This window comes from Ovis aries, chromosome 21, assembly GCF_016772045.2.
Source record: "Ovis aries strain OAR_USU_Benz2616 breed Rambouillet chromosome 21, ARS-UI_Ramb_v3.0, whole genome shotgun sequence".
In the NCBI taxonomy this organism is placed as follows: Eukaryota; Metazoa; Chordata; class Mammalia; order Artiodactyla; family Bovidae; genus Ovis; species Ovis aries.
Window position 1 is genome coordinate 14,992,863 of NC_056074.1, and position 21,488 is coordinate 15,014,350.

General features: G+C 47.1%; 1 protein-coding gene across 10 annotated transcripts in view; it reads left to right on the forward strand.

Moving 5' to 3' along the window:
* The window catches only part of TENM4 (teneurin transmembrane protein 4), an 849,352-nt gene that overhangs the window by 808,006 nt on the left and 19,858 nt on the right, over positions 1 to 21,488 (forward strand). For all 10 annotated transcript variants that reach the window (XM_060403943.1, XM_060403939.1, XM_060403940.1 and 7 more), the window contains 3 exons: positions 12,496 to 12,668; positions 17,428 to 17,663; positions 20,948 to 21,244. In XM_060403943.1, the coding sequence (XP_060259926.1) occupies positions 12,496 to 12,668; positions 17,428 to 17,663; positions 20,948 to 21,244 (706 nt within the window). The remainder of the gene's footprint in view (positions 1 to 12,495; positions 12,669 to 17,427; positions 17,664 to 20,947; positions 21,245 to 21,488) is intronic.

Consider the following 21,488-nt stretch of genomic DNA (forward strand, 5'->3'; position numbering starts at 1 on the left):
TCTGTATGTTATGGACTAAAGTTGTATCTTTTTCATAGGGATAGTCTGGGGTTCAAATTTTCAGGGAAATAAAACATGGAAAACGATATCTGACTCATCATAAGTACTCAAATGACAGTTATTGCTATTGCTGTTATTGTTATTTCAAGTAATATTAGTATTAGCATTTCAAGCAGTAGTATTAAGTAATTGCTGAGATGTTGTTTGGGCATGTAAGGTATTTACCTGGCAGCAGTTGCAAGTCAGCTAATCAAAGAAACAGACCAAAGTTGTAATTGAAGTTAGTAGAAATTAGAGGAGGGCTTCCCTGGTGGCTCAGATGGTAAAGAACCTGCCTGCAGTGCAGGAGCCCCAGGTCCGATCCCTGGGTTGGGAAGATCCCCTGGAGAAGGGAATGGCAACCCACTCCAGTGTTCCTGCCTGGAGAATTCCATGGACAGAGGAGCCTAGTGGGCTACAGTCCATGGGGTCACAAAGAGTCAGACACAGCTGAGCGACTGACACGTGCACACATGCACACACACGCGCACACACAGGAATTAGAGGGCAGATCAGAAGAGCAGACTCAGGTGTCAAGTCTGAGGGATGAAGGGATGAACCAGGAAAGGGGTCAGATTCCTGAAATGGATGGGAAAGAGTTATACAGGATGGGTCCAGGAAAAATGGTTCAATTCAGGTTGTGAACATAGCAAGGATACCAGATACTTATTTTTACTGGATATTTGCCATGTGATTTCAGGAGCAGGCTGGCTTCCAGACCCAAGTCTCAATCAGACAGAAATAATGCCTGACCTACCCCATTTTAGGGCCATTATAGGAATCAAAAGACTAAGTAAATGCTGAAAGTGAAAATACTTTGCAACCAATGTTGCTCCCAAGAAGTTATGGTATAAAAATTATCATTATGGTATTTCTCAATACAGATTTGGACAGATTTCGCCATTGCACATTGCTCCAATGAATTTCCTACTTTTAGGTCCATGAGGCAGCTTAATAGATTCCAAACCAAAATGCTCTAATACTTAAAAAAAAAAAAAAAAAATCAGCCCAGGCTTGCCTATAACACAGGCTATTACTGAAATGAATTTTAAGTTGGCTTTATCGACCCTCTCAACAGATTAATACATCTAACATAAACGTCTCACATGTCAGAGCAAGCAGCTTGACTTAAAGTGTTTATAATTCTGGGGAATCGAGGATCCTTTTCTTCTCTCAACCCAGAGATCTGCCAGTCGGAAACCTAAAAGGGGTCTGTAATGCTTTCATCTCTAGCCTGTGACGGCATTAATTTCAGACGTGGGCTCCTGGGCTGGTGGCATTTGCTGGCTAAGAAAACGGTCTGACAAGAGGAGGCAGGTTCCAAAATTGGCTTATTAGATGGGCGTGAGTAAGTTTCATAAGGGAAGTGGCTCTGGCACTCAGAGCCCTGTGACAGCTCCCATCATCCTTATGCTCAAGCTATCTACCCTGAGACCCTAACTAATGACTCTCTGTACACGCTTGGGACTTGCCAACTAGGAGGTGCTCAGTAACTATTTTATGAGTGAAATTTACATTCGGGAGGGAAGGGAACAAGAAGGGAAGGAAAAAACACCTGCCGTCCTGAGAAAAATGCTAGGTTTCCATCGCAGCTGCAGTACCGCCAGTGCTCCTAGCAGGAAACGGAATTCAATTCAAATGGTTCCAGTGAGGAGGCTTCGCTTCCCATTTTTGCTTGAGGATATAAGAGCCAGAAAAGGCATTGTTTCCATCCTTACGATGAAAATAAGCCAGACGAGTGGCAAATGCATGAGTTTTCCTTGAACTCCTTCTCTGAGGTCACAGGGCAACCAAGTGGCCAGGCCTTTTACAGAGTGCCACATCACAGACAAGATGTGGGTGCCAGCTTCCCTGGGGTGGTTGCAACCTGTCCCTGGGGAAACAAAGCATTCAGCTTGGGGAAATTATGAAGACTAAATGTGTCCTGGCAGGAGAGTGTATAGCCCTTGGAGGCTGAAGATATTGGGAGAGTCCACAGTCTCCAAAACTTTTCTCCACAAACCCCAGCAGGTACTACAGAGAAAAAGTAGGAAAATAATCCCTTGTGGTAGACCTGGAGGAGGGGTACAGCAGCTGCTAAGGGAGGGGGCTCAAATTTCTGCCTGCTTCACTCAGACCCTTCTCACCTGATCTCCCATACGGAACAAAAGCCTTAATCTGTGGAGAGAACAGTGAACACTATTCTACTTAGGCCCTAAGGAAAAAGAAAATTCTAACTACTGCTGGAAGAGAAGCAGGAATACTTAATGGGCCCAGAAGAACAGCCTGAAAGGGGCAGGAGCACTGAAGAGGCCACACTCCTGAGATTCAGGGATACATGCCAATATTGATATAAGACTGAGGCTCAATCAGAACAAAAGAGAATTCTCTCAAGCTTGCCACCCACCACTGCTAGCTAAAAAGCTAAACATAACAGTGAAAAGTGGGATACTACTGGGAAGGAGATAAGAAGGACACAAGAGCCTAAAAAGAGACCCTTTCTAAGGCTGGGCACAAAGATGGGACCTAAACCTGAGAATAAAGTAGGCAGATTGGGAAAAAAAAAAAAAACCCTCTGGCAAACTAGTTTCACACCCTAAATACAAGATATTGCTGGAGGAATGTAAAGCCTGTGACGCATTAAGGTTAGCCGTAGAAATAACACATTGCAAAGCCAGCCCAAATCCTAACTAAATTAACTTAAACTCTCTCACTAAAGTGCAAGCAGGAGAAAACTCATACCCAAAATCTACTGCCTCAGTCTCTGCTGCGCTACACAAGATGTCACACTTTCAAATGAATCTACAGAAAGGCAAGAAAAAGCAGCACTCTCCCAGGATCGAAGGTATCGCCAGAAGAACACTCAGATGTGACACAGATGTTGAAACTGTCTCTCAGGAATTTAATGAAGATTACGTAGGGAATTCCCTGCTTGTTCAGTGGCTAGGACTCTTCATGCTCACTATGAAGGGCCCAGGTTCAACCCCTGGTCAAGGATCTGATACCCTGCAGGCCCGGCAGCTAAAATAAAATACTGTCGTGGGAAAGGTGGAAAACATGCAAGATCAGATGGATATTTCAGCAGACAAATGGAAACTGGAAAGAGAGAATCAACTGGAAATGTGAGAAATGAAGAACCTAGAGGTGAAAATTGTCCTGTGGGCTTACCAGTAAAGTTGAAACAGCTGAGGAAAGTAGATAGATCAATAGAAATTATCCAACCTGAAACGCAAGGAGGAAAAGAAGAAAAAATATAGAAAAGGGCATCTAAGAACTGGGGGACATCAACTGCTCTAGTATACATTTAATTAGAATTCCAGAAGAAGACAGAAAGAGCAAGGCAGGAGAAACATTTGAGGAAATAACGGTTGAGAACTATCCATATGGAATTAGACACCAAAACCACAGACCCAGAATCTCAGAAAGCACCAGGCAGAATAAGTACACACACACGCACAGGTATCTATGCATATCCTATTCAGACTGCTGAATACAAAAGGAAAAGAGAATCCTGAGAGCAGTGCCATACGGGGCCTTTTTTTTTTTTTTAATACAGAGGAGCAAAGATAAGAGTCATAGCAGACTTCTCATCAGAAGAAGAAATGTGAAAAGAGAAATACATATAAACTAGAAAACAGAAATGCTGAAAGAAAGAAGAAATCTGTCAACCCAGATTTCTATATCCTGCAAAGAAAACATCTTTCCAGTGAAAAATGGTATAGAGGTATAGGCAAGAATAAGGGAGCCAAGGAAGGACGGTGAGGCACCCAGGCACTAAACACACTGAATAACCATTACCAGCCCTCGGGCTGAAGGGCAAGGCAGGGAAGTAACAAGACATTGTTACTAAAGCCCAGTGGGAGTTGCAGCCATGTAGAAGGCATCTGGCAGGAGCTGTAATTTGGGGTGTATGCATCCGCTATTAGAAATATGGGACCAAAAGAGAGAGAGAGTAGGGAAAACTTCTCCTCTTGACCTGCAGTCTCTCACAACTGCCTGCCATTGGCTATATCCAACCAGAAGCAAGCCCGCAAGGAAGGCCCCAGGGATGCAGTCTGCAGAGGTCAGCCTGTCAGGGCACAGGGCAGGGTAGAAAATGAGTCTGAGGAGGGAACAGGATAAACAGCACAGCCACAGACTGGCTCTGTGACACTGTTCACATAAGTGGCAGAGCAGACAGGGTTCAATCCCAGATCTACCTAAGAACTTTCTAGCAGATGCATGGCCTCAAATATAACATCGATGAGAGATAAGACCTACAGAGGTAGGATGGGCCAGCTCTTAGAAATCCTGAAGGCTACAGTTCATTGCTGGGAGTTACTGCTGCTGCTGCTGCTGCTAAGTCGCTTCAGTCGTGTCCGACTCTGTGCGACCCCATAGACAGCAGCCCACCAGGCTCCCCCATCCCTGGGATTCTTATGGGAAATGGGCAGCAAGGACAAATTTTTATTGCAGAGCCAACAAGCAGCCTGCCTCTGCTGCAGTTTTGGAGTAGTTACCGTTTAGAGATGCCACTCTGTTACAGAGACCTAAGGTCAAGGGATCTGTTGGTGTGCATGGGCTGTGAACTGTAATTATTCACAGAGAATACAGTGGCCATTTCCTCTTGTTGATGATGGTGGTGTTTGGAACAATCATAGATGAAAGTCCTAAAAAATCAAGTCTTTATTTTCCAACTAAAAAGTGCCCAATCAGCAAAAAGTTTGCTATCAGAAAGGCAATGTGGCATTTCCCTCACCGAGCGCGTGTAGTGAAGTGGATCAAGGTGTGAAGTATCGAGTGTGAAGAACACTCGCAGTGTGTGTGAAGATAGCTCCCAGCGGTCCTCTTCTGAGAGCCAAGTTTGCAACCACTCTATGAATCTCCTGTGTGTGTTCTTTCTCTGTAATCCAAAGATGCTTTGGAAAAACAAGTGAAGAAAAGTCGGTGGGGGGAAATAGTGAGAAACCGATCACCTGGCTGTCTCCATCACACCCCCAGGTGGGGGCTGAGCATCACTGTAGAGTCAGCTGTAGCGGAAGCAAAGAAGAGCGTCGTGAAGAGAAAGCTGTCCCTCTTCTCTACCCACTTCAGAGTTCCAAGCGCAATCTTTTCTTTAACGTAGTTGAACACAAAGGTTTTGATTTGTAACGGCACCATCTTTCCAGGAAGCTCGATGACAGAACACAGGCTTTAAGATCAGACAGACGTGACAGAGTCTATAGCCTCTGTTAGCCATGGGCTCTTAAGCAAGTTATTTATCTTTCTGAGCCTCAGTTTCACTGGTTGTGAAATGGTGACAGTCATGTTCACCTCCGAAGATGGCTGTGAGCACAGTGCTCCATACCTAAAATGTACTGTATGAATATTAGTGAACTTTCCCTTCCTCATACAGAAGGTGAGGGGTAACAGGGGTGGAGTGCTTAATTATTCTCACCCTAGCTCTTGAAAAAACAATATCTACTATTCATTCACTCATCCGAGAAATATGTACTGAGTGCCTTTTACATGCTGGCTCCTGCAACAGGCACTAAGAATACAAACAAGGTCCCTGCCTTCATGGAGCTTATATTCTAGTAGGAAAAGAGACAATAAACAGGTAAGCAGGTAAACAGGATGTGAAGTGAAAACAGTAAAATAAGATAATGCAGGGGCCCCCAACCTCCAGGATCTATTGCCCAGTGATCTGAGGTGGAGCTGATGTATTAATGGTAGAATAAAGTGCATGATCTGTGTAACATGCTTGAACCATCCTGAAACCATCCCCTGCCCCCAGTCTGTGGAAAAGCTGTCTTCCACGAAACTGATCCCTCGTGCTGAAAAGGTTGGGGACTGCTGATTGATGTGATCAAGATGGGCGGACCCATCAGAACAGGTGACCAGAGAAGGCCTTGCTGAAATAATAACATTTGAACTAAAACATGAGTAATAAAAGGAACTAGCCCTATCAAGGTTAGAAGGAAGAGCATTCCCAGCAAAGGAGACAGTCAGCACGAGCACCCCGAGCCTGGTGTGAACTCAGCGTGTTCAGAAGCAAATGGAATGGAAGGCAGACAGTATGAAGGAATAGGCTTCAAGGTAAAGTTGGGGAAAGCAGGGAAAGAAAAAAGAATGAGCAGACCATTCTATCTACACTCACTCATTCACATTATTGAGCATCTAGTGTATGGAAGATTCTTCAAGAGGTGGAAATACCAGACCACCTGATCTGCCTCCTGAGAAATCTGTATGCACGTCAAGAAGCAACAGTTAGAATTAGATGTGGAACAGCAGACTGGTTCCCAAATCGGGAAAGGAGTACATCAAGGAGTATATTGTCACCCTGATTATTTAACTTATATGCAGAGTACATTATGCGAAATGTTGGGCTGGATAAAGCACAAGCTGGAATCAAGATTGCTGGAAATATCAATAACCGCAGATATGCAGATGACACCACCCTTATGGCAGAAAGCAAAGAAGCGCTAAAGAGCCTCTTAAAACTCAACATTCAGAAAACTAAGATCATGGCATCCAGTCCCATCACTTCTTGGCAAATAGTTGGGGAAACAAGGGAAAGACTGACAGACTTTATCTTCTTGGGCTCCAAAATCACTGCAGATGGTGACTGCAGCCATGAAATTAAAAGACGCTGCTCCTTGGAAGGAAAGCTATGACCAACCTAGACAGCATATTGAAAAGCAAAGGCATTACTTGGCCAACAAAGGTCCGTCTAGTCAAAGCTGTGGTTTTTCCAGTAGTCATGTATGGATGTGAGAGTTGGACTAAAAAGAAAGCTGAGCACTGAAGAATTGATGCTTTTGAACTGTGGTGTTGGCAAAGACTCTTGAGAGTCTGTTGGACTGCAAAGAGATCTAACCAGTCAATCCTAAAGGAAATCTGTCCTGGGTGTTCATTGGAAGGATTGATGCTGAGGCTGAAACTCCAATACTTTGGCCACCTGATGCAAAGAACTGACTCATTGAAAAAGACCCTGATGCTGAGAAAGATTGAAGCTGGGAGGAGAAGGGGATGACAGAGGATGAGATGGTTGGATAGTATCTTTGACTTGATGAACATGAGTTTGATCAAGCTCCAAGAGTTGGTGATGGACAGGGAAGCCCAGCATGCTGCAGTCCATGGGGTCACAAAGAGTCGGACACGACTGAGCGACTGAACTGAACTCTATGCCAGGCACTCCCCTAAGTGCTAGGGATACACCAGTGACCGAACAAAAGTGCTTCCCTCAGGGAGTTGACAGTCTAGTGAGGGCAATCTCATGGGGTCCCGCAGTCGCTGGAAAGAACTGGCATTGAAATCTGTTACCTTGTTTGATCTTCACAGTATCTCCCTGAGACAGGTATTATTACCCACATCTTACAGAGGAGAATTCAGAGGCACACAAAGGTTATGCTGTATAACCTGCCTGAAATAATAAATTTGTGATGGGGGTTGGATGGTTAACAGGGGACAGAACTGAGTGCCTGCCTCTAGGGTTGCGTTGCTGGCAAGTGTAGAGCCTAGATTTGAAGCCTAAACCACCTGGCTCCAAGGACCTTCCCACAGAGACCTGTCCCTTCTGTTCTTCTGTGATTGGAAGAAAATTGGCCAGTAATTTAAGTAAAGTTGCAACAGATGTATCTAAACCATTGGCCAGAAGTCCTCCCTCGTGGGATCAGAATCCAGGGACTGCAAATAGAGACCTGTCTCCAGCATCCTGCTGGGAAACACCCGCATCCTTTCCCTTAGCAACTGGGTAGCAGAAAGGGAAAGGGACACTGAGGCGGCCACGGGGCAAAGGTCAAGGTCCAGAGAATGGGTAGCCACAGCTCCTCCCCGCAGAGGCAGAAGCAGCAGTGTTCGGATGGGATAATCGCAGGAATTGATCAGGTGGCAGAGAGAGCCAGTGGCCTTTCTCAAGCTCCAGAAAGTGGTGAAATGAGTGAATACGAGACAAGAAAATTCTATAAATGGGCTGTGCTGTTTGATGTTCATTTAATTAAGACATTCAGTCCTAATGGAAAATATGAGGAGTGGAAATTACTGCTTTTTGACCATCTCCTAGAAAGCCAGATCTTGATGGCATCCAGCCTTTTCATCGTATCGTCTTCAGGCTCAATTTAATTATGTATTACAGGCCACCTTCGATAATAATTACAATTGTCTGCCTTTTTGCAAAGCCTCTTTCTAGCTTGGAAGCTAAAACTCTGGGGAGATGCCAACGGAGATTGCTCAAGCATCGTTTAGTGAAAGCGGTTGTTTCCATATTTGTGCACCCAGCAGATGTTTATCAGGGACCTACTGTGTGTCAGGCCTCTGTAGGTCCTGCAGGGGGTGGCATGTGAGTGCGTCATGGTCTCTCTCCTCTAAAGAAGCAGAGAAGAGGCCTTGCACATGCAGTCCTGCGTTCACTTATCTGTTCAGCCACCATCCCCTGATCATCTCTCTCCCAGCCCCCATGCTGGGGAAGCTGAGATGAACTGAAGGCCAGTCCTCCAGGGTCCCGCGGCTGGCAGATGCTGGAATCCAGATTCCCAGCCTGACTGTCTGACCTCACGATCCTGTCCTAACTCAGGTGCTCCAAGGCCAAAGCGGGAGACAAGTTGTCCATCAGCTGTTGTGATGCAGAGGGCACATTCCGGAGGATCACTGGGAGAAGAAGGGATGGGAGACCTGTAGGGGGTAGTGTTTGAGCAGGGCCTTGATAGAAGTAGCATCAAGGTGACATGAAATTCTCCAGGCAAGAATACTGGAGTGGGTAGCCATACCTTTCTCCAGGAGATCTTCCATACTGAGGAATTAAACCCAGGTCTCCTGCATTGCAGGCAGATTCTTAACCATCTGAGCCGCCAGGGAAATCCAGTGAATAATCTATCAAGTCAAAATTGTAAGACTGCAGAACTCCTTTTTAAGTATTTTTCATGGTGTAATAAAATCTTTTTTATCCAGTTAGGCCAGGAAATTAGATTAATAAAGAGTGTGTACATGGATCATAGGTGTTCAAAGAACCAGACTAGAACAGCATACCCATCCCGTGAAACTGACAGACTGAAACGGATCTTCCTGTTACCTTCCAAGATGACTGGGGATCTGACAGCACTCAGCTTGCTCATAGACTGCAGTTAAAGGGACAGAACGGGGTTTATGTTGGAGGGGTGGGGGGTTAGCAGGGAGTCTTGATTTGGGGCTCAAAAATTTGGGATGCTCTAGTGATATTTAGCCTACAGGTTGTTATTGGCAGATGTCCTCTAAATGAGACACTTCTAAAATTACCAGCAATTAAAAAGTCCTCTTCCCCAAGGTGGCCATGCTCATGAGGCATTACTTGCCTTGTCACAGCACTTTTCTTTTCTTCTTTTTTTTAATGTATGTATTTGGCTGGGGTCTTAGTTGCAGAACTGGCGGGCCCAGTAGCTGTGGCCCGTGGGCTTAGTCGCCCCCAGGAACATGGGGTCTTAGCTCCCCGACCAGGGATGGAACCCACGCCCACTGCATTGCAAGGCAGATTCTTTACCACTGGACCACTAGGGAAGTCCCGTCACAGCACTTTTCTGATGATGAATATCATCCATGTTAGTTATTCAAAATCTTGAGACTATAAAATGCATATAAAGAAGCAACTAAAACCCCCTTTAATTCTACCTCCCAGAGATAGCCACTGCAAAGATTTTTGTGAAATTCCTTCCTGTTTAAATTTCCAGCAGCCATAAAGGGCTAAAAAGCACACCAGCCTCTCCCAGAGTTAACAGGAGCAGAGCTGTGAGCTCCTCCAGGTGAGAGAGGCCTTAAGACAGACAGCCCAGATCTTTAACCCGAGAGCACCCTCAGTGGTCTTTCGGAGTCATGCCCTCACCCACTCTGAGGGGCACTCTGCACCTCTCACCCTCCATTCCAGGTCAGGCCTCACCGCTGCTCCCCGCTGAGCCAGACTGACCTCCCCTAACAAGAACCCGACTCGGTACAGAGAGAGAAAAATGAGAGAATCATGACAGGAAACAGTTTTCCAAACCCTTTAACTGCCTCTGAAAGTGAAAGTTGCTCAGTCATGTCTGACTCTTTGCAACCCCATGGACTGTACAGTCCATGGAATTCTCTAGGCTGGGATACTGGAGTGTGTAGCCTTTCCCTTCTCCAAGGGATTGTCCCAACCCAGGGATCGAAGCAAGGTCTCCTGCATTGCAGGCAGATTCTTTAACAGCTGAGCCACCAGGGAACTGCCTCTCCAAGAACCCAAAGGACTGATATGTTCGCACAGCCTGGCCCCGCCACCCCCAGGCCTGAGGAATACGGTTGCAACCCTTGCTTTTCTTGCCATCATGGAAAGGGCATCCGTTCGCCTTCCTCAGACCTCAGCACTGAAGATTCAGCTCTCCCAAAGCCCCTTGGCCCTCCCTCTAAAGTCAGTCTTGAGTCGAGGACTGGGATGATTCACTCAAAAGACCTTCACCAATACCTCCTCTGTGGCAGACTGTGCCTGAGACTGTTATCATTCCGTGATCAGTGCCAGCCAGCCATGGGGACAGAAAGAGCGGGTGGATGGCAGAACCCACGCAGCATCCAAATCTGACCTTGAGCAGAAAATTGCTCAGGAAAGGTCTGCCTGGGCTCACCTACCAAGTCTCACCTGAAACCATACGAGCTGCAGGAACCCAGGGGCCCATCAGGAAGCCAGGCCCAGCTGAAGGAATCAGGAGAAGAGCCAGGATGGAGCTAAACTTTCAGGCCTCGTTTCACCATAGTTAAAACCCTTTGCTCAGGTGCCCAGAGAACAGCTTTACCCCAGTATAAAAAGCTGAGCAGAAAGAGAAGTCCCGTGGGAGACCCGGAGTACATGAGGGAGATGTATACAGCTGAACCCACGCTGCAGGCTTGAGCCTGAGCAGAAGTCAGAAATATGAGCACCTGAGTGAAGAGCTTTATGCCCATTCATCTGCACGCATGCCAAGTCACTTATGCCCATTCACCTGCACACGTGCTAAGTCACTTCAGTCGTGTCCAGCTTTTTGTGATCCCGTGGACTGTAGCCTGCCAGGTTCCTCTGTCCATGGAATTCTCCAGGCAAGAACACTGGAGTGGGTTGCCATGCCGTCCTCCAGGGGACCTTCCCCACCCAGGGATCAAACCTGTGCTTCCTGCATTGGCAGGCAGGTTCTTTACTGCTAGCACCACCTGATATGCCCATGCCCATTCACATGCAAGTCCAGAAAGGCTCTTCAAACCTACCTGTGAGTAGCCAGCTCCCTGCCGTCTGCCAGCCACTGTGTAGCAGGTAGGAAAGCACACGCCATGGACACTTGCAAACAGATTGTCTGGAAACCCTCTGAAGACAGAGAAGCAAGGGTTGGCTTGGAAGCAGAGAGATCTAAGTCTAGATTTCGACTCTATCACCCTTAGCTGTGTGACCTGGAGCGAGTGACTTCACTTTCTGAGTGTCCTCCAAAAAAGAGCTAATCTGTGTCTTTTAGACTAGTTGTGAGGGTTAAGGGAAAGAATGTATGAAAGTACTAGCACCATATCTGAATGCCATATTGTGGGGGCTGAAAAAATTTCAGTTATTTCTTTTATCATCAGAAGAATGGGAAAGAGAATTGAGATTCACTTGTGATGCTTTAGAAAGACCACACCAGAGCAAAGCTGTGGGTTTTGAGCGCTGTTTGGTGCCAGATGTGAAATCCAGTTGTGAAGGGGTTACAGGAACCCACCTGTCTAGTCCCCTTCTGTGGCAGCAGAATCCTAGTCTGAATTCAAAGTCCCCTTTTCCCAGGCTCTGTGGCTTCCTAGGAAGCCCCATCTCTAGTGCTGGTCAGGAGGAACCTGTTTAACCAGTTCTTGGTTGTGGGGGAGGGTAGTGGGGGGAGGTTTGAGAAGGTATTCAAGCATCCGCTTTGACCCCTTGCCTCTGGGAGTCGCCCAACTCTGAGACTCTGGATCATCCATCTCAGGTGTGTGTGTGGTGTGGTGTGGTGTGTGTGTGCACATATGCACGTGCTAAGTCATGTGCAGCTCTTTGTGGCCCCATGTGAACTGTATGCAGCCCACCAGGCTCCTCTATCCATGAGATTCTCCAGGCAAGAATACTGGAATGGGTTGCCACTTCCTCCTCCAGGGGATCTTGCTGATACAGGGACTGAACCCGCATCTCTTAGGTCTCCTGTGTTGGCAAGCAGAATCTTTACCGCTAGCGCTACCTGGGCCACCATCATCTGGCTCTTAGTGAGTGAATATTAGTTCATAGCAACAAGTCACTTCCACACGTTGCTCACAGGAATCCTGGAGGGTGGGGAGGGTATCTCCACTCTACAGAATTAGCAAAGGAAGACTCAAGAGAGAGAAGTTGTCTGCCTGCAGCTGAATATCAGCAGGTGGAGTTGTGTCCAAGGAGATGCTGGAGACGTGGAAATGTATCTGAGCAGAAAGAAAAGTGGAACATGCAAAGCCATGGCATCAGGTAGAACAAGCCAGGCTCCAGCAGTGGCACCAGTATATCTCTGTTACTCAGAGCCACCCCTTGGTTTTCAGGTACGACAGCTTTGGCCGCCTGACAAACGTGACCTTCCCAACCGGCCAGGTGAGCAGTTTCCGAAGTGATACAGACAGCTCAGTGCATGTCCAGGTGGAGACCTCCAGCAAGGACGATGTCACCATAACCACCAACCTGTCTGCCTCCGGTGCCTTCTATACACTGCTGCAAGGTAAGCCAGCCGGGGGACTGGGGACTTGGAGACAGTGGGGTGGGGAGGCCCCGTTTGGAGAAGGATGACATGAGAAACGAGCTGCTACTGCTGCAGCTGCCAAGAACAGAAAAGCGTGGCAACTGGTTTCTCACTGTATCACCACCTCATTTGCAAAACACACCAGCCTGAGCCCTGCAGAGTCTCTCCCCCAAGCTTCAGAGTAATAGTTCATTGTCTCATCCCATTATCAGCAGAACAAAGGGTAGAGAATCCATTAGCTGCTAATCCAGGTGACCTCGCTGTTCTGCCATCCCAGTGGCTCCTAGATTAAAGACGGACTCTCACTCTGGTGCCTGGCAAGGACAAAGGACAAGAATAATTAAAGGACAAGAATAATTGCAGCTAATTCTGAAAGGGATTTGGGCCTTGGAGAAGGCCTCCCTGAGTCTCGGGTGAGAGTGCCTTGTTCCTCTTCTAGGAGTCTGTGGAGAAGAGACCCTTCTCTGTGTCCATCAGATAAACCCTGATATGAGTTGATCTTTTAGCTTCAGATAAATCACAAAGAAGTAACCTTGCTGTGAACTGTTTGCCACAATTGTTCTCACGGGGCATGGTGACCCACAGTGGAGCTTGTAGCTTTGTTGGGCTTAGTAAGCATGAAAGAAAAGAGGGATCACTAGGGAAGGTCTTATTTGATGTTTTTCCCTGGCGTACTCCCCAAAGCTTTGACACAAAGCCCCAAAGAGTCTTGGTCTGAGAGTCAAAGCCCGAATTCTAGCCCTGACTCTGCCACCCCATCACCATGGCCCTCAAGTTTCTACTCTGGGGAAAGAAGGCAAACGAGAGCCATGGTGGATGGTGCCCTGCACCTGCTGTGCCAGCTCCGGAGTGGACCGGGTGGAGTCACTCTTCTCTGATCCTCAGTTTCTGGGTCTGGGAAATGGGGCTGAATTACAAGTCCTACTTCCTAGGGTTGCTCAGACAGTTTTTTCAGACAACAAACAGAGGGACTGGCATGGGCCAGGCACATAGTACTGCTTGGGAAGTACTTGTTGAACTAATTAATTAACAGGCACTTTGATTTACCATAAGAGAATAACCATGTAATTCCACAAACATTTTTATCCCAACTGTAGTCCTATGCCTTTAACAAAACTCAAAGGACAGTATCAGTTTTCAATCAAAGAAAGAGAAATCAAGCCCTGGGATTCCTTCTCCACCAAGCACCTTTAGCAATGGGTTGGGACAGACCCTAGGTATTTATGCGCCGACTGGGTTATTTCCAAGAAAAGGTACCGATTCCTAGCCAGCCAGGGTTCTGGCCGACCAAGAACGAGAGGGCAGCTGATGACACACAAACATCTTATCCTTCAAACCTGTTTTCTTCCCCATGATTAAGAATTGCCTCTTCTGCTCCATACGTCTAAGCCGGCTTGCAGCATTTTTCTCAAAAGTTAATGCAGGCCTTCTAATAGTTAGACAATTTTTTAAGATTCAAAAGTGATACATCTCCTCGGTTTTAAAATGTACCATCAATTTAATAACAACTTTTCAGGTGGAGGGAGTTGGGAGACTCACTGCTGAAAATCCATACGAGGACTTAAGACACATTCCAATTTCAGAAACATTAAAATGTGAAAAGTCCATCTCAGAATCCAGGAAAGCTCAAACCTCTTTTTCCTCTTTGGTACCTCTGCCAAGCTCTCTTTCCTCATTTCATACCAGGCTCAGATGCTTGGTTTTGCAGCTGCTTCAGTAGAGTCTTTGTCAAAAAAGCTCGTTCGGTTTCATCTTATGTCTGAACTATGGGAAGAAATAAGAAGCAGCTTCTAATAAGCGGCAGCCTTGGGAAATCACAGCTCACATTAAACAGGGATCGTTTTGAGATGGGGCCTCTGCAGATGCTATTCCATCCGCAGGCACCATTAATGGACATATGTGGATTCAGCAAGGAACAGCTTTAAAAGATAAATTGACACAGGCTCTTTCACTGTTCAAAGGGAGATTGTCAGTGAATAATGCATGGCAAGTTTGAGGCAGATTTTAGAATTCTGCGTGTGTGGGAGAGAAGGGGAGAACGATGGTGGGGGGAGGGAATGGGAGGGAGAAAGGCCAATCTGATGCCATTCTCACAGGGAAGACTCAGTGAGGGTTCCCTGCAGAAACCACTGTATCCTCATTGCTTGACACAGCCCAGTGTATACCTGGTCTGATCCAGCAAATGTTTACTGAGTGCATGCAATAATAACAACGATAGCTAATGTTTCGAGCACTTATTCTGTGTGAAGTATATTTTTAGTATTTTATATTCATCATCCTTTTTAAATCCTCACAACAACCCTCTGAGGTATGATTAATATCTCCAGTTTTCCAGATGAAGATAATGAGGCATCGAGAGGTTAAGAGGCTTATCCAAAGTCACACAACTAGTAGGTGTTTGGACCCAGACAAATAGGCTCTAGGACACATTCTCTTAAGCATGAATCTGCAGGCAAAGGGGAGCTATGGAAGGACCATGATTGGTACTAGAAAAGTTCACTCTGGCAAGTATTTAAATGGGGCAGAGGAGATGGAGGAAAGATGATGAAAGACAGATGTGACAGTGACCAGCACAGCGCCTGGCACACGCAACTAGTGATCACTGACATTTACGTGACACACACTAGAGGCTGACGCTCTTCTCAATCTTCATGGTCATGCTCCCACTTAATCCCCAGAGGTAACAGTACAACTGTGATCCCTAATGAACAGATAAAGAAACAGAGGCCTGAAAGCCTAAGGAATTTGCCCAAGGTCTTGCAGGAAGAGAGCAGCAGAGGCAGGGCTTGAGTCCAGGAGGTCTGGCTCCAAAGTTTGTGCTCTCAGTCTCTGCGCTAGTGTGTTTCACTGTTCACTAGGTCATGACCAACCTAGACAGCATATTAAAAAGGCAGAGACATTACTTTGCCAACAAAGGTCCATCTAGTCAAGGCTATGGTTTTTCCAGTGGTCATGTATGGATATGAGAGTTGGACCATAAAGAAAGCTGAGCACCGAAGAATTAATGCTTTTGAACTGTGGTGTTGGAGAAGATTCTTGAGAGTCCCTTGGACTGCAAGGAGATCCAACCAGTCCATCTTATAGGAGATCAGTCCTGGGTGTTCATTGGAAAGACTGATGCTGAAGCTGAAACTCCAATACTTTGGCCACCTGATGCAAAGAACTGACTCGTTTGAAAAGCCCCTGATGCTGGGAAAGATTGAAGGTGGGAGGAGAAGGGGACGACAAAGGATGAGATGGTTGGATGGCATCACCAACTCAATGGACATGAGTTTGAGTAAACTCCAGGAGTTGGTGATGGACAGGGAGGTCCAGCGTGCTGCAGTCCATGGGGTCACAAAGAGTCGGACATGACTGAGCAACTGAACTGAACTGAAGTGTTTGAGAGCTCATTCACTCACAGAGTGGTGAACCCCTGCACCACTCAGCTGCAGGACCACTGTTGAGACCTGGAAAGAGGCTAAGGAGGGGGAGGCTTTCGTTCTAACCAGAGGAACAAGGGAAGCTTCTGGGAAGAGATGACGTTTACACAGAGCCTTGAAGGAAGGGCTTGGGTTTGCATTTATTAAACAGAGGGGCAGTGCAGACAGAAGCAGCAGCTGACAGAGGACAAGAAGAAGGTGACTGCAGTAAAAACTCAGGTTTTTCCATTTTTAGAAAAGAACACAGTGTGCATTTTACAGCTGAAATTTACTTTTTCTCCAGAAGGTTCTATTAGCTACAGATCCTAATTAGAAATCAGGTTTAAAATTTCAAAATTAAGTCTACTTTTAATTCATTGTCATATATATACACATATATGTGTCATATATGTATATATATATGACAGTGATTTAAAACATATGTATTTGGCATTCTGTCACTGATTTACATATTGGAGCTATTTTTCACCTTATTGTAAAGAGTGTTGTTACCATAGTGGGAATGCCTTAAAAATGATCAACCCTTTGCTCTAGGACTCCTACTTTTAGGAGTCTATTTTGATTAATAAACCAAAGTGAAGACATTGATTTATCCAAAAAGTATATTTTTAATAAATATATAATTCACATACTATTAAAGAGTATAATTCAGTGGTTTTCAGTATATGTACAAAGTTGTGCAACCATTACCACTATCTAATTTCAGAAATTTTTTTTATCACCCCCAAAAGGAAACCCTATAGTCATTAGCAGTCATACCCCTTTCTCCCTTTCCCCACTACTTGCTCTCTACAAGTTGGCCTTTTGCAGACATTGCATATATACGGACTGATTCATATATCAGGCCTTTTGTGCCTGACTTCTTTCACTTTAGCATAATGTTTAACAGATATTTATTTGCAGTGTTATAATCATGCAAAAATAGAAATAATCAGAATATCTATTTGAGGACCAATTGAATAAGTTCTGCTATTTCCATATAATGGCATTGCATATACTCATTACGAAAAATGTTATGAACATATTCAACAATAAAATAACAGCAATCAGTAAAAACTCTATAAGCAGCCATTTTTAACCGTAATGTATTCAGAAATATTGTGAAATCAGGGAACATACCAAAATATGTACAGTAGTTTCCTTTGGAGATTGAGCTCACGGACCTCCATATATTTCTCTCCTGTTCTTCAATGATAGTGCTTTGTTTCTGTGGTCAGAAACGTAAGCATATTTGAAGACCACACCCCTGCCTCTGCTGTACAGCTCCGCCCCTCCTCAGCCCTCCTAAACAGAGTCCCCCCTCATCTGTCCCTCAGACCAGGTTCGGAACAGCTACTTCATCGGAGCCGACGGCTCCCTGCGGCTGCTGCTGGCCAACGGCATGGAGGTGGCCCTGCAGACGGAGCCCCACCTGCTGGCCGGGACCGTCAACCCCACCGTGGGCAAGAGGAACGTCACCCTGCCCATCGACAACGGCCTCAACCTGGTGGAGTGGCGGCAGCGCAAGGAGCAGGCTCGCGGCCAGGTCACCGTCTTCGGGCGCCGGCTTCGGGTGAGCAAGGCCTCCCAGCAGGGGTGGCTGAGTCCTGGGGGGCCAGGGAGGAGGAGGACTCAGAACTGGGCTCCTGTCTGGAAGCTGACACTAGAGGAGATGGTGCTCCCGGGCCTCCGTTTCTTCACCCACAAAAGGGAACATGTTAAGCAAGTGTACATAATCAGAGTCTCATGTATTTTTCACTTGTGCTAGAGAAACGATCCCTGGTTTGATGTTAGTCAGTTCTGAGTTGGGTTTCCAGCTTCCGCTGTTTCCTGAGTGCATTTGGGCAAATCCATCACCTCGTAAAGCTTCAATTTCATTATCCATAAAATGAGGACAATGAAATCAATTTACGAATTGCTGTAATGATTAGAAATAATACATAAAGTGTCTCATATGGAATCCTGATGCTGGGAAAGATTGAGGCCAGGAGGAGAAGGGGACAACAGAGGATGAGATGGTTGGATGGCATCACCAACTTGATGGACATGGGTTTGGGTGGACTCCAGGAGTTGGTGGTGGACAGGGAGGCCTGGCATGCTGCAGTTCATGGGGTCGCAAAGAGTTGGACACGACTGAGTGACTGAATTGAACTGATGGAATCTGGCACATAAAAGTAGTCAGTAATACCTATTCTAGTTGTCGTTGTTATTCTTATCACGCATTGCTAACATACACGAAGATTTAGTTTAGCTCTTTGGACCCTAAGCCACTTCTCCTTCCAGGCAGAGTTATCCTTCCTTAGTGAGCAAAACAACTCCACCGTGGGTATCACTGCTGGGGGCTGGCTTCTGGAGTCTGGCATCTCAGAGCACTTTTCTGCATGTGGATGCCCAGAATGAGCACTTTCGCTGCCTCACTCCCATGTCTTTGTAGTGTGGCCTCTGCCCCAGGGCCAGATTACCTAGCTCCAGTTCCCTCCAGCTTCAGAAAAGGCAGGCGATGGGGAGAGGGAAATGGAGCGCCCTGTCCTGACGTTCAACACAGCACCTCGCAGACCGCACACAGGTGCTCCATGCAGCCTTGCTGCGCTGCAGGGCACCCCAGGACTGGCCCACATGTTCCTGGTTCCTCAAAGCTGCAGAAACATCCTCATGCAACCTGGCCAGGGCTGGCTTGTACTGCCACCCCCCTCCCCAGCCATTTCTTGCAGAGAAAGTTCATTTAAGGCCCTGTTTCCTGTAGGAGGTAACCAGGGTCCAGAGAGAGGAAGGAGTTTTCCAGACTCGAATAGCTAGGCAGCAACTGGAAATAGGCACACTGTCTCATGGTGCCTTTCTCATAGCAGACAAGTATGTGACTGATTCAGTATCACACAACTGGAGCCCAGCAAACAGGGCTTCCTGTGGTCCTCAAGAATTCAACAGCTATCTATCTGATGTAGGAAACAGCCTTCCGCTGATTCCCCAAGGAAGGTCTAGCTGTCTTTTTTCTCTATGGGACACTGTCTGCAGACTCACTGAGCCCGCTGTGTGAATTCTCCCGGAGTCCTTCACACACATTGGAGGCAATGGGCTAAGTAGAAGGCTTGACCCAGGTTTGATTCCTGCCTGGGGGCCATGTGTGTAGCCTTGAGCAGCTCCTCTGAGCTTCAGATTCCTCTGCAGAAACCAGATGATACTTTTGAAGCACCTAGCCCAGTGCCGGAAGACCCCAGGTGCTCAATCAAGAGCTGCCATTAGTGCTGTTAGGATTTCCTCTCCGCCGCATGAGCTGGACCAAAAGTTTCCAGTCATTAATGGGTCCCTCTCCTAGGCTGAGATGAATGACGCTCCAGTCGGGTGGCCGCCACCTCCAAGTCCTCCCAAAATAAATGGCCACCCACAGTGGCGGCATGCAGAATGAGAATGTTAGCTGGGTGCACCTCCCCTTAATGCAGTTCATTTTTTATACAACTGGGAACTTTTTTAATAAAGAAAGATGTAAAATCTCATTGCTGCCACTGCCGAGCACAGGAAGCGTTCGGCAGTTCCCCAGTGAGCTGCTTAATTCAATTTTATTAATTTTGCTGCAGAGGTGTAGTTCCTTTTCACTGGGGGCCCTCCATGGGGAGAGGGGCACAACTGGCTGGGTGGTAGCACCTTGTGGGGGAGTCACAAGGGACCTTCCCAAAGATGCTTTGTAGGACCCCCATCATCATTGGTGGTATAGAACCGGCTTCTCCCTCTGCCCTCTCTGCAAAGAACACAGCTTCAGCCTCCAACACCTCTGATTTTTCATGGGAATTGTCTGCCATTCTGTTTTTGCTTCTGCAATTGTGTTTGATTACCCCTGGGAAAGCAACCTTATTATAACCAGGCCATTCACAGCTAAAGTCATCTCAGCATCATCATTATAAATCTTGATTTTCAAGGCTTTAGAATTTGTTTGGGGAGAAGGGTGAGACACACACATCTCTACTTCCTCTGAGAATTACCACAATCATTTGCTGTCATTTAATGGCTTCAAGTTCCTCTGTCCATAGAACTTTTCAGGCAAGAATACTGGAGTGGGTTGTCATTTCCTACTCCAGAGGAATCTTCCTGACCCAGGGATCGAACTCACGTCTCCCACATTGGCAGGCAGATCCTTTACCACAGTGCCACCTGCCGGGAGCAAATGTTCCAAAACCTAGGACGGAGTTCCCCAGGCGACCCACAGCCAGAGAAGGCATCCCAGACTCACACACACTGCCTCCCAGGGCCTCCAGGAAGAAGAAGATGCCTTGGGAGCTAACTGAGATGACCAGGAGACCCTGGTTGTGGTGGCAGAGGGCAGGAGAGACCCCAGAGGGGACGGGGAGTCCAAGGCCCCAAGAAGGGCCACAGATCCTATGTTGGCATGTTGCAGTGGTGAGAGTCCAATCCAGGCCCAGTCACTCACCAGTCCCAGGATCCAGAGCCCTGTCGTTGACTGTGGTCTACCTGGTGTCAAACACAAGAGCAGTGCCTGGCACATAAAATATGGGGTCAGGCACTGACTTACTGGGCCCACACGGCCGCTCCCTTTCTAGGAGGGAGTTAAGAAGGACCTGCCTGTGTCTCCTCATCAGGAGACTCGCACTAGGAAATTACATGGACCGTATATGCTACCATTTACCCAGACTCTGCATTGTCTTTACCCTCACAAGCGCCCTGTGCACGACTGTTCCCATTTTACAGATGAGGAAACTTGACAAGAGCTGACAAGTGACAGGGCAACAGTCCAAACCCTTGTCCGCTGCCACCCAAGACCTGTGCCGTCTCCTCCACTCAGGGGCCTCGCAGACCGAGTTCCCGATGTCTAGACTGACTCTCTGTGTCCGCCTACCCCTTCTCCAGGTTCACAACCGGAACCTCCTGTCTCTGGACTTTGACCGCGTGACGCGCACGGAGAAGGTCTATGATGACCACCGCAAGTTCACCCTCCGCATCCTGTACGACCAGACGGGGCGGCCCAGCCTCTGGTCACCCAGCAGCAGGCTGAACGGCGTCAACGTGACCTACTCCCCGGGGGGCCACATCGCCGGCGTCCAGAGGGGCATCATGTCTGAGAGGATGGAATACGACCAGGCGGGCCGCATCACATCCAGGATCTTCGCTGATGGGAAGACGTGGAGCTACACCTACTTAGAGAAGGCAGGTGTCTGTCTCCCTCCATGACTGGCCTTGCCATATAGAAGATCTTCGTCCTGCTCAACCTAAGCCCAGGCCCAGCCTGCTGACCTTGATGGGATAGATCTGACCTGTGTGGTCTCCAAAAGGAAATGTTCAGGAAAATCTGGATCAAGGGTCAGGGGCTTCCTGGGTGGAGTCTGGATGGATTATGGTGATGGTATGACAAATGGAAGCTTCTGGGGTGGGAGAATGTAAAAGTCCCACC